General features: G+C 41.6%; 1 protein-coding gene across 3 annotated transcripts in view; it reads right to left on the bottom strand.

Moving 5' to 3' along the window:
• Nucleotides 1-1,560: 1,560 nt before the first annotated feature.
• Nucleotides 1,561-13,055, bottom strand: part of CACNA1E (calcium voltage-gated channel subunit alpha1 E) — a 446,383-nt gene continuing 434,888 nt past the window's right edge. For 2 of the 3 annotated variants that reach the window (XM_044676250.1, XM_044676251.1), the window contains 4 exons: nt 10,910-11,018; nt 6,457-6,637; nt 4,032-4,222; nt 1,561-2,197 (listed from right to left, as the gene is read on the bottom strand). In XM_044676250.1, the coding sequence (XP_044532185.1) occupies nt 1,655-2,197; nt 4,032-4,222; nt 6,457-6,637; nt 10,910-11,018 (1,024 nt within the window). In that variant the 3' untranslated portion in view covers nt 1,561-1,654. Of the gene's footprint in view, nt 2,198-4,031; nt 4,223-6,456; nt 6,638-7,786; nt 7,916-10,909; nt 11,019-13,055 lie in introns of all 3 variants that reach the window. The other variant, XM_044676249.1, reaches the window with a different exon arrangement.

The raw sequence follows: 13,055 nt of genomic DNA, 5'->3' as shown, positions 1-13,055 counted from the left end.
ACATTAAGCAGTCAGGTGTTGGAGGTAGGACGGGGCATTTTAAAATGCCTTGGAGTAAGTCCTTCTTCTATATCTCTTTCTGATTTACCAAAGTGCAAATAAAGCATTAAAGGAGTGCAGAACCTCTCTGGGCTGTAGCACAGAAAGAAGTGACAAAATGGAATGCCACTCTGCACTGTGTTAGGGGAGAGGGGAAGCAGGGTCCTGGCAAAAGGAAATATTCTTTATTACATGATATTTTGTTCCAGTGTAGAAACTGCTTTCCTGTAAGCAGCATCCTAAGACTAAGCTGAGGTATATTAACTAATTACCTTAAATAGAATCCCACAGGACTAGAGAAGCTGGCCCCTAATCACAAGAAAATCCAGCTGTAGTGTCTCTGCACATTGAGACCCTCATATATTGCTTGACTTATAGAGGATTTAAAAAATTTAAATAACCCCATCTTCTTCATCTTTTGGAGAGCTCTGATATATATGATCCTTCTTAAGTATGATTCCCACCCCCTCAGGGGAAATGAAAGGGTGATCAGGACATTCTTAGTTGGTTTCATTAATAGGACATATATGAAACTCAGGATCTTGGTCTTGTAGGTAGCCCAAATTGCTGCCTACTGGACTATTGACCCAAAAAGGGAAGAAGACCCTGTGTGACCCTTGATTTATCACCAACACATGGACACATGGTACTGGTGTACAGTCATAGAACTGTGTGTGTCAATACTCTTGGTATGTAAGAATGTCTGTATAGGTATGTGGGTCTTATCTGGTAGTACTTCTGAATCGGGAGTCAGAAGAATTGGGTGTAAATTCCAATTTTTACCACTTACTATCTTTGTGACCTTGGGCAAGTCACTTAACCAATCTTTGAGACTATGTTTTCTCATCTGTAACAAGAGGGGGTTGGAGCAGATAACCTCTATGATCCCTTTTGGCTCTAAATCTATGATCCTCCATGATACAAGCTGTGGGACTTTCATTATTTCTTCTCAGGACACCACATTCTCCCATGCCAGAGCACCATGGACCACTTCTCCAACTGGCCATCCCCTGCCTGTGGTTTTTTTTTTTTCTCCTTCCCTGCCTCCCTCCCACACAGGTTATCTAGCACTCCTGACCTTGACATAAAACTCTTGTGTGGCGATCAAGCCACAGGCTAGCACAAGATGCTTATTGAGATTGCCCTAGTGACACTGGTGATGGCTGGAGAGCATGAGAGGGAGAGGAAGGGAGGCATTTTCTGTACTGTTGGCTATTTCCGATGGACCTCAGCTTCCAGCCAGGAGGTCTTGCTTCTCAGGGCAATACTGGCCTTCAGAAAGCCATTGCCTTTGCCAAAGTGATTGGGATGAGGGGGAAGTAGAGCCATTATATCTATGTCCCATCTCCCTTGAAGATGACCATCCAAACTCCCACATTTCTTTTCTTCACCCTTAGCAAGGAGGCAGAACCTTGGTTGTGCCCAATCTTGCAAAGGGAAATCAAATCATCTTTGTTGGGTTTCATTGTTTTTCTATTTTCCTTTCCTTTCTCTTCTCTGGTTCTGCATAATGTCCTTTCTTCTTCCTCCTCCCCCCAGGCTTCACTGGCTTCTTGGGTCTATCTTTTTTCCCCCATATTGGAGAAGAGCATGCATCGGAGGGGGGGCATGGCCTCTAGCATTTGTCATCCTCTTCCGTGTCACTCAGAAGATCACTAACAGCCCCACACATCATCCCTGGCCCTGGTCCCCCTCGCCTACGCCTCCGGTAGTGCCCATTGGGCATCTGCCAGCTGTGCCTCAGGGGAGGGGCTGAGCCAATGGTGTTGGAGCGGCCCAGGCTGGTGGCCACAGCAGCCTCAAAGGTGAGTGTTTCCTCCTCACCACAGTCCGAGGCATGGGAGTCTTCATGCAAAGCCAGGTAGGGCTCTGAGATATAGCGCTGGGGAGTGGAGGGCTGACTCTGCTTTGCTTGTGGTGAGCTGGAAGACTCAGTCAGGCAGGCATCGTTGCTCTCCAGGGCCTTGGAGGGCAGTGGGGAGCCAACTTCGCTCCCATCATAGGGTGGAGAGATACTGCCAGGATGTCGCATCAAGGAACTGTAGGAGAGGAGCGGCCGGGGTTTAGGGGGAACAGGTGGAAGCTGCCGACGACCTCGCCGTGGGGTGCTGGTGTCAGAGATAGAAGGAATGGAGCTTTCACTAAGGGAGCCTGTACCCTGTAGAGCAGGAGAGAGCCACACATTAAAGAAGGCTGGGGTCACGCATTCTTAGGATTATGTTCAGAGATCTTGTCTGGTCTTAGGATGAACCACTTCAGGTTGAACTTTAGGGAACGGACGAGATTGAAACCATCTTCTTAAAAACTAAAACTCTTAACTCTAGTCTTAGTCCAAGCATCTACCAATGATACTAATTGAATATGTTTGGTGGGAGACAAAGCTCAGCCAGGGGTCTATATTTTCCTTTTAAGGATGATGAAAAATCTTAAGGTTATGCCATACTAGGAATGTTTGAAAAGCCTGAAGAAAAGAAAATCTAGGGAAGACATGATATCTTTTTTCAAGGATTTGAAGGGATTTAATGCAGATTTGCTTTACTTGGGTCTCAAGGGCAGAATTAGGAGCAAGGAGAAGTTGCAGAGAGATATATTGGTCTTGATGCAAGGAAAGATTTCCTAAAGTCAGAACTATCATCAATGTGCTGCTTTGGGAAATAGTGGACTCCCTCTTAGGGCTGCTAGGTGGCACAGTGGATAGAGTGTTGACTCTAAAATCAGGAGGACTGGAGTTCAAATCTAACCTTGGATACTTACCAGCTGTATAATCCTGCGTAAATCAATTAATCCTGTTTACCTCAGTTTCCTCATCAGTAAAATGAGCTGGAGAAGGAAATGGTAAACCAGTATTTTTCCCAAGAAAGTTTCAAATAGGGTCATTACTGAAAATCAACTGAACAGAGGGCTCCCCCTCACTTGAGTCTTAAAGTGAAAGTTGGATGGCTGCTAGTTGGGGATGTTGTAGAGAGGATTCTTTGTCAGGTAATGATTAGGCTAGGTGTCCCTTTCCAATTCTAAGTTTCTGAGATTCTGCGAACAGTAAAGGTACTTTCTTGAACAAAAAAATATCCTATTGGTTGAGACTTACATAGACACACTGAAGTCATGTTGCTGGGACTCTGCCCCTATAAACAGTTGGGATTGCCTATATGCCACTTTATTCTTCCTTTGGGGGTATTTTGCTTTTCTGCCAGGTATATTTTACTTGTGAATATACTAGTTTTGAGTGATCTGTACCTATGAGTACAGAGTTGTGGTTTCCCACAAGAGTAGGAAGATATAAACCTCAGTAGCCAAAATCAGTTGAACAAAGGTGATTGAGTATATATTAGTACTGTTCAGTTGTTTTAGTTGAGTCTGACCCTTTATGACCGCTTTCAGGGAACTGGAGGGGTTTGACATTTCCTTCTCCAGCTTGTTTTATAGATGAGGAAACTGAGGTAAACAGCATTGAATGACTTGCCCAGGATCACATAGCTGGTAAGTGCCTGAGGTCAAATTTGAACTCAGGTTCTCCTGACTCTAGGGTCAACACTTTATCCATTGTGCCACCTAGCAGCCCTAAAGGGGAGTCTGCTTTTTCCCAAAATAGCACAATGATGATAGTTCTGACTTTAGGAAATCTTTCCTTGCATCAAACCCAATATATCTCTCTGCAACTTCTCCTAACTCCCAATTCCACCTTTGAAGTGCACATTACAGTCTGTTGAATCCTTGAAGACAGCTATTGTGTCCTTCCTAAATTTTCTTTTATTTAAGCTTTTCAGCCATTCCTAGAAACGTCATTATCCTTGTCACCCTGTAATAGATGCTGTAACACAGCTACTAAGTACCTGAGGCCAGATTTGAACTCAGGAACACAAGTCTTCCTGACTCCAGGTCCAGCACTCTGTGTTGCCCACTGCCCACGTATTACTACATAGGCACCTCTCTCAAATGAACACAACCCTTCTTCCCTTCTTGCCAAAGGGCCAGCTTAATCTTTTCCTACTCACCTGTCTGTTGGGTGTCTGAGACCTGCCCTCGCTAGGTGACCTAGACTGGTGCCGCTCAGGAGACTCCCAGTCCCCTTGGGCACCTCGTTCTTCAGAGTTGCAGCGGGAGACGTCGGGAGACAGCAGGTGCTTACGTTCTTTGGATCGGCCACGTTCTCTGCCTCCCGAGCGATGGGTATCAGATTTGTGGCCTGTTTAAGAGGACAGATGTAACTAGATATGAAGAAATTCACATCAAGGGAAGACAAACCCTAATGGGGTCTCTAAGGGAGATTTCAGTCCTTTGTCAACATAGGATCTGTAACTGAGAGCAAAGAAGGACTAGGAAGGAAATACCTTTGGGGGTAATCAGGAGAGTTTGAAAGTCTCCAGCTTGTGATATTTCCACTTTCCAGAATGCAATCTGTTCTTACTTCCCTTTTACACTAGCCATATTCTCCTAGGGTACAAGATGTGTTTTTTGTTTGCCAGAAATGCTATTCAGGAATTTTCAGTGTCTTATGCAAACATACATCTTTTATGGTTAAGATGGCAACAGCAGTAGGAAGCAAGTTTCTTTGAACTAATTACGCCGGGTGATACAGTAGAGAAAGCCCTGAAGGAGGAATCTAGAAGCCAGGTTTCTAGTTTTAGCCCTGCCATTAACTAGTTGTGTGATTTGGGAGAAGGCACCATCTCTCAAATGAAGGGTTGGACTTGATCTCCAAAGTCCATGCCCAGTTCTTTCATTCTAGGTTTTCTATAACCAATGACCAGATAAATGGAGTCTTTGATAAGGTTCAGTAGGTAGGTGGTGTAGTGCTAAGCTTGGAGTCAGGAGCACTCATCTTCCTGAGTTCAAATCTTACCTCAGACATTTATTAGTTCTGTGAACCCGGGCAAGTCACTTAACCCCATTGGCCTTGGTTTTCTCATCTGTAAAATGAGCTAGAGAAGGAAATGGCAGACCACCCTAGGATCTTTGCCAAGAAAATCCCAAATGGGATCACAAAGCGTCAGACAATACTAAAATGACTCAACAACAATAACAAAGACTTAAGAAAATAAACTATTTTTAAGAGAGAATCTTACTAAGGACATGGCTTTAATATCTGATCCTTCTGTTTCCTCTCTCTAATCTATTCTTCAAACAGCTACCAAAATCATCTTTTTAATATAAGCAAGTCTACTTGTGTTACTCTACTGTTTGAAGTTTCTAAAAATTCGTGATCATAAGGGCATCTAGATAGATTTAACATTCAACAGTGGATAGAGAGCCAGGCTAGGATACTGAAAGTACTGAGTTCAAATCTAGTCTCAGACATTTCCTAGCTGTGTGACCTTGGGTAAATCACTTAACTTCAATTGCTTAACCCTTATAGCTCTTCTGCCTTGGAACCAATTCTTAGTATCAATTCTAAGATGGAAGGTAAGGGTTAAAAAAAATCCTGACTGCCATAAATTCATCCTCAGCCTGGTTCCAATTTACCTTTTCAGTCTTTTTTTATACTCTTTCCTTTCATTTACTCTACTTCAAACAAATTCAGTTAACATTTATTAAGTACCCACTGTGTGTAAAAATATTGTATTAGGTGCTAGATATTCAAAGACAAAATTGAAACAGTACTTGGTCTGAAGAAGTTCATATTTTCAAGTATTTCTTTTATGATATTGATCTTTCTTCTCTGACCTTTGAGTTTTCATGAAGACTGTTTATTCATAGCTGGAAATTATTTCCTTCTCATTTTCACCTGCTAAATTCAAGCCCCTGTCTTCTTTTAAGTCTCCATTTTTTATGTCAAGTCCCTCAGAGAACCTTCTCTGAAACTCTTTTTCCTCAGTTTTCCTGGAGCACTATGCCCTTATCCTATTCTGTCTTGTATGATACTTCTCTATGGAATTGTCATAGCCTTTAGATTTTAAATTCCTGAGACACTTACTAGCTGTGTGATCCTAAGCAAACACATAGTAGGTACTTAATAGATGTTTACTCAAGGAAGTAATATAAACTATTTGGCCTTCAGCTTCCTTATCTGAAAAATGGACAGATCAGATCAGATGGTTTCAAGTATTCTTCCAGTTCTAGATCTGTAAGCCTATGCTCCTTTGGTTTGGAGATTGATCATTTTTCATTTTTGTATCTTCAGTATTTATTAACACAGTCCCTTGCTTTCAGTAAGCATCTAAAAATGTTAATTGATTTTAAATTTCAGATCTGTCTTAGAGGAGAAGTAATGAGAAGGGAAAAACTTGGATTTTTTTTTCTTCCACAACTACCCACATTCCTGACACCACCATTTTGTCTTTGGTCATAGTTCTTAGGTTCTCAGAGAATTCAGTTCTAGTAACAATGGGCCCCAAACCAGAGCTGGTTCTTCAAGGGAGAGACTCATTGGTGAGTGAAATGGCTGGAGAACTGATCAGAGCCCAGAAAACATTTCTTCACCTGAGTCGGCATTCAGACGGTGAGCTGACAGGCGCAGAGAAGAATGATAACTGCGTCGGCGGGACTTGTAGGTGTTTTCACTGCTCCGCTCCATTGAAAACTCCTCTAACCAGGAGGAGTTTGTACGCTTGTCTCTGATAGTGGAAAAGGAACGTCTCATGGAACTTGGGTCGGTCACCACCTAAAAGCATGACCCCAAAGAACATACAAAGCTTGAATTAATTACTGGAGGGCATTATGGGTAAGAGAAGAGAGAGAGACAATAAGCAAGTAGATTCAAAGTTTGTAGCCTCAGAAAGATTCCACTGAGACCTCTCAGCTCACAACTGAGCTGAGCTAGCAGGAAGTTCTAGATGATATATTTAGAGCCAGTAGAACTAGTCCAGGAGTTACCTTGATGCTCAGGAAAATGAAAAGCTGAGTAAACTGAGGAAAACTAAACAGAATACATGGAGGCACTATGCTGGATTCCCACCTAATGATCCCCCAGAACAGGTAAGCCAGGACACTGAACATCCTTTTTGGCACATTAGGACAAAAGTTTTAAAAAATTTGGTTCATGGGGGCAGAGCACAGTTTTGAAACATCCATTTTCTCCTTCTGAAAATCTGCCTTTTGGCTAAGTTCTTCACAGTAAGCAAGCCTATCATAAAAAGGGAATGAGGTCTATATCCTTCTCTTGGCCTGAAAACCACCTTCTCTATTCTGCCCCCTGAAATCATGGTTCTCTTCCTTACAACAAATGTGAAAACAAATTCATCCCCCAAAAACAGAAAAAAAAAAGAACCCAAACAACAGCAGGAGAACACTTCTCATCTCTGTTTGTCAAAACTTGATGTAAGACAGACAGACAAGAAAAGAGCTGGTAGACAGACAAAGAGATGAGACGTGGCTGCACCCTTTTTAGGACAGACAATCTCAGCGCAGAGTTCGTTGTGTATGTGTGTCTATGCGTGTGTAGACTGTAGGTGGGAAAGGAAAAAAAAAAGGATCTGAAAAAGAGGTAGGAAAACTCCTGAAAAGCTTTTTCCATTGACTTGGTTTCATTTTGAGAAGTTTTAAACTGTCGATGGTCAATAGTCCATCAAGAAGATGGTGGGTCTCTCTCAGTGTAAGTTACTTTATTTGGTTAGATTGACACTGGAAACACAGTGTCTGATAAACAGGCTCTACTAAAGAAGACTCCCAGGAAGGATCTTGCTGATAGCAAGGAAGATAGATAGCAGCAGTTAATATCTCACCTGAAAAATGCCAAATGTCATTTCAAAGTCTACCGACTCATCACAGCCTGTCTTGCTATTGCATAGGGTGAGTGGTGGTTGCATTTTACCTGGGGATCCATAGTCAGGCGTGGCATAGATGATGCCCTCCCAGATACTGCATGCTCCTGGGTGTCCGAAGGGAGGTAGCTGCCATGCTTAGAGGGTTGCACGATTTTTAACTCACTAACCTCTGGCTCCTGGAAATAAACACACAGCCAAGCTTGTGGGACTTGGTTCAATCCTATTGCGTCTCCCCTTTCGGCTGATGATTCTGCCTCTACCATACCAGGAATGGCTTTAAAGGAAGGAATCAATACATTTAAGAATTTCTCTCTGTGTGTGCATGTGTGCATGCAAAGTGGTTCGGTGGAATAAATTATCTGTGTTTATACTCCATTATAGTCCAACTCAGAAGCCTCTATGTACTGATCATGTTCCACCAAAATGGAAAGGCTTTTATAATGGTCCTGGCACCATATGATGTTTTCTGTACAAGGACCAGCTGAATTATTATTATTATTATTTTTAATTTTAAACCCTTAACTTCTGTGTATTGACTTATAGGTGGAAGATTGGTAAGGGTAGGCAATGGGGGTCAAGTGACTTGCCCAGGGTCACACAGTGTCTGAGGCCGGATTTGAACCTAGGACCTCCTGTCTCTAGGCCTGGCTCTCAATCCACTGAGCTACCCAGCTGCCCCCTGGACCAGCTGAATTATATAGAAATTTATCACTAGAAGGCTAGCTATTAGGTTAAAATAAATACATCAGTGTCAACCCAGTAAGTCAAATATCAGCATTCTTTCAGTATGTAATGGTACCTGCCATTTTTCAAAATAATATACTTTTCAATAAGTATTTTTAAATAATACTTGCAAAGTATGGTAAAAGTTAATTATCTATTTGGCTGTGGTATTTGCTTTTTAAAGATTTAAATCTGAAGAATTCCCTTGTCATTCAAAAGATGCCACTAATTCTTAAATTCAGTCAAACATATAAACTGTCTGATTATAGTGTTTCAATCCTGGTGAAAAGAAGGGGGAAAATTCTGTAACTTCCATTTGTTTCTATCAGTGAGTGACACAGGATAGCCTCAGAGAGGTATACTTCTATCAGCAGAGGATACCAGAGGACAGTGTATATTGTTTTATTCCCAGAAAAGGGATGTTTTTTCATTAGGAAGTGCCATCCTATAAAACAGTGATGTATGTGAACAAAGTGTGCCAATTTGGAGGGATCTCCTTCCATGTAGAATTGAAACCTCAAGGAAGAGGCTAACTTCAGAGAAATATTGATGCTCTCTGCTTTATTCAAGGTAGTCTCTGTGACCACTTGGGCATATGGCCTCAGTTATCTGTAGGAAGGTTATTTTTAGTGGAATTTCAATGTGTATTCCTAATAGCAATTTAGAGAGAGGTTGTTAGACACTTTTAAACAACACATACATCTGACTCCAAATATACAGTGATTCTACACCTGAGCTCTATAATGGGAGCAGAGGTGGTGCAGAGACACATGTATATGTACACATGTTATACATACATACACACACATGGATATTAGGGCCATGCCTCAGAAGGGGACATAAGTTGGAGGAGGGGGTAGGCTATGGGGTGATAGGCTGTGATGGGCAGATTGCACATTGGTGTTCGTGGGGCACAGGCTGACATCTGAATCTGAATCACAGACACCAGCACCAACAATGAAATGGACACAAATCCAAATTCTCCTGCCATCATGGCTCAGCCCAAGGGAGCCAGCCAACTGAAATGAGGTTGTGGAATAAAGGAAGTCACCCTGCGAAAGAAAGGATACGTTACTGAATTATTGTTAACAGATGATACATCACCAATAGGGCAGGTCAGTGTGAGAGCTGTAGAATTTAACCTCAGAAAATATTTCCTGGGTCTTGGTTCAAAGCTTTTAAGAGGGAAGGATAGGAAGAAGCTATAGAGCCTATTTTTCCTTCTGAGCATCTTCGGTCGCTTTAGAAGATGCAGTTGACCAGCCACTGAGAGTGATTGATATGACTACCTGTTCTCCCACACACAGTCATGAATCTTTCAGGATCTCTTTTAGCTGTCACAGGAAAAGAGTTACCATCTGCCTGAACCTTAAGGGACGAGATCAGATCTCTTCCATCTCTACGGTGTACAGTTTTATTAGGCATACATTCCACATACACATACTTGAAATCAGGTACAACCTCCTCCCTCCCAGACATAATCACTATGTGTTTTCCACAAAGGCCAATCTCAGATGGAAGGCAGGCCAGAGACTGAGGTGGAGTGTGGAGGGAAGAAAGGAAATAGTTCAGTTATGATTATCATAAATTAAGGATGAGTTGGAGTTCATCTGAGAAGACTATTTATATAGAATCTTGCAAAGAAAATAGATCGTATTCCTATAGACCCTGCTGTTTATCCCTGAAGCAATCTTTGCTCCACTAGGCTGAGTGTGAATAAGAAGCCTCGCTCTTCTTACTCTTCTTACCTTTGATCTCACTCCCCTAAACCCGAATAGTTCTAGTCCAGTATTCAGTGCTCTTCTTTTGGAATACTATTCTGGTTTACAAAAACTCATTCAGGTTCCAATTTCTCAAGGAGTTATTGGCCTAACTTAAGTCTGATCTAAATAATCAAGTGGCTTTAATCCCTGCAGAAGAGATTCTCAATTTACTTTATAGTGCAGAAAAAGTCACTGTTTGCACATTCTACATTACTGATAATGAGCAAAGAAATGCTTTGCTAATAAGAGTCTGTCATAAGTTCTTATGGTTCTTTTAAGGAGCATTTGGTTACTTTAAGTTGTATCTTGATGCTACTTATTTTACAGTGACTCACCTCAAGACCTCTATAACACGAGAGGTTTTATTTTTCTTAATTTTATTTCCATTGCTAATGTCCAATGGCCCAAATCAAGACAGCTTGAAGTGAAGTAATGTACCATTTTGTGGCAGGGAAAGGGGTTCCAGGCTTTTAAGGCCTGGTGAGATGAGCATTTGGTCAGAGAATAGGCCAAAAATCCAGCTGGGATAAGATGAGGGTGGTCATAAGGGTAATGGGGAAATCTCAGTTGGATACCCCAAATGGTGCTTCCAACAGATCATAGTTCTGAAAACAAAATCTGAAAGTGAGAATAGGGACTAGGAAACCATGAGTATTTTCAAGGTAGTGCAAATCATTCATTCACCAGAGATTGCTGCTCTTGGAACTCCCCATGGTTTGGGTCCATGCAAGCCAACTGGAATATTTCCTGCGGGGAGAGTGGACTCATAGATGGGTACCCACTCCGACTGCTCCTGAAAAAAAAAAGCCACATTCAGAGGGAGAATGACAGAACTCTTTGTGTTGAAGCTCTGACAGTACCTGTCCTTGTGATGACCTCCCTCATAGCAAAGGTTGCCTTGGGCATGGTGGGCAGCTTGGTGTCTTGTAGGAGTCTCAGAGAGATGATGGGAAACACATTGAAAAGGAGAAAAGTCCTTTTTTCAACTTACATTTGGCACCAAGCAGTCTTCTGCTGGCAGCTAACATATCTGTGACAAATGACATCATTTATAACACCCAGCCATATGGGAGGCCAGTGTTAGATTACAAACCAATTTCTATTCGGTTTTCGCACTCAGCAGAAGAACTTCACTGTTTAAACACTGAACAGTTTGTTTAAATATTAAGCAGACATGGTCTTTATTATTATTTTTCAGTTTCAGGAAGGGTGATATACTATTATTCTGTTAGCATTCTTGACTCTGACTATAGGACACAGAATAGGCAGCAGGAATCTCAGAGTTCGACTTTTTGAGGTGAGGCACTTGACAGAGGTTTTTAGAAAGAGCAAGGAAAGGGAATAAGCCAGGAGAACTGAATGAATAAATGAATGGATGAATGAATGAATGCCTTTAGTAGCTTTTGAATCAACAGCAAGAAGTCCCAAGTCCTGTAGTATTGTTGTTATTGTTAGACCCATTGCTTGAAGTCTCAAGTCACTCTTGATCAGTAGGGATAAATAATTCTGAGCTAGTTAGCAAAGAGGATTGGATCCAGACAACTTTCCACAAGCATCTGTCTTCCTTTGGCAGCCACTGCCACCACTTACTATTGTAGCCACCATTTCAACCTGTTCTGAAAATGGAAGCCAGTTTCCAGATCATATGAGGAGATGGCATGGGATTATCTATACAAGGAGTAACAGGGGGACATAGGACTTAAAAAAATCTAGATGGGAGGCAGCTGGGTGGCTCAGTGGATTGAGAGCCAGGCTTAGAAATGGGAGGTCCTAGGTTTAAATCCGACCTCAGACATTTCACAGCTGTGTGACCCTGGGCAAGTCACCTGACCCCCATTGCCTAGCCCTTACCATTCTTCTGCCTTGGAGCCAATACACTGTATTGACTCCAAGACGGAAGGTAAAGGTTTAAAAAAAATCCAGATAGGTCATATGACCTATCAATAGAATCACAGGAAGAGAAAGGACCAAATAAAAATCACTGACTTAATTTATTTCTCTGCCTCCAAAGTGGACATTGATCTGAATTGACCACAGATTCTAAATAAGAAAAAAAAAGTTCTTATTTTTAAAGTCCAAGATCAACCTAAGCTAGAAAGAGTCTCTGAGGCTAGAAGATGACCTTGGAGACCATCTTATTCAACTTCCTCATTTTACAGATGAGGAAACTGATAGCTAGATGTTTAGGTTATAATCTGATGATTGTCTTCTTTCCAATATTTCCAGGGAAGAGCTTGGATCAAAGGAAAGTAGAAGAAACCACCAAGGCCTCATCTGCCCTTTGGGAAAATATATCACTGAAGAATTCTCATTTGGTAAGAGAACCCTTGGACATATTGTGTTGTGATACAACCTCATCTCTCTGAATCACTGGGACCTTGAATGAGCGAGATATTTGTAATCGAGATGATCCAGAGAAGTACTTTTCCCTTGCTTTTAAACTCAAAAAGGAAATTATTGTATATAGTATGATATATTTAAAAATATTTTTCCTTGGGGAACAATATCTAAATATATGTAAGGTGATATAGAAAATTCTCACCTTTACTCTCCTGTCTATAGGACAAGTAAATCAATGGGAAATGGACTGAAGAGATCCTTCTAAGTGATAGGATAATTCCAGAATTTCAGACATTGGTAAATGTCCAAAACTGACTGTTCCATGAACTCTAGTGGAGAAGTGATGCCCACATTGTTCTAATCACATGACTGCTCCTGCATTTCGGTGGGACAACCTGTTACCTTTTACATCTGAGCAGGAATTTTCATATAATGATTGTCAGAGAATAGATTAATGCGTTGTTATTTACAGAGATGGTCTCCAATAATT

Source organism: Gracilinanus agilis, chromosome 4, assembly GCF_016433145.1.
Source record: "Gracilinanus agilis isolate LMUSP501 chromosome 4, AgileGrace, whole genome shotgun sequence".
Lineage (NCBI taxonomy): Eukaryota > Metazoa > Chordata > Mammalia > Didelphimorphia > Didelphidae > Gracilinanus > Gracilinanus agilis.
Note: the sequence above shows the minus strand (reverse complement) of the source record. Positions and strands in the feature narration are given on the sequence as shown.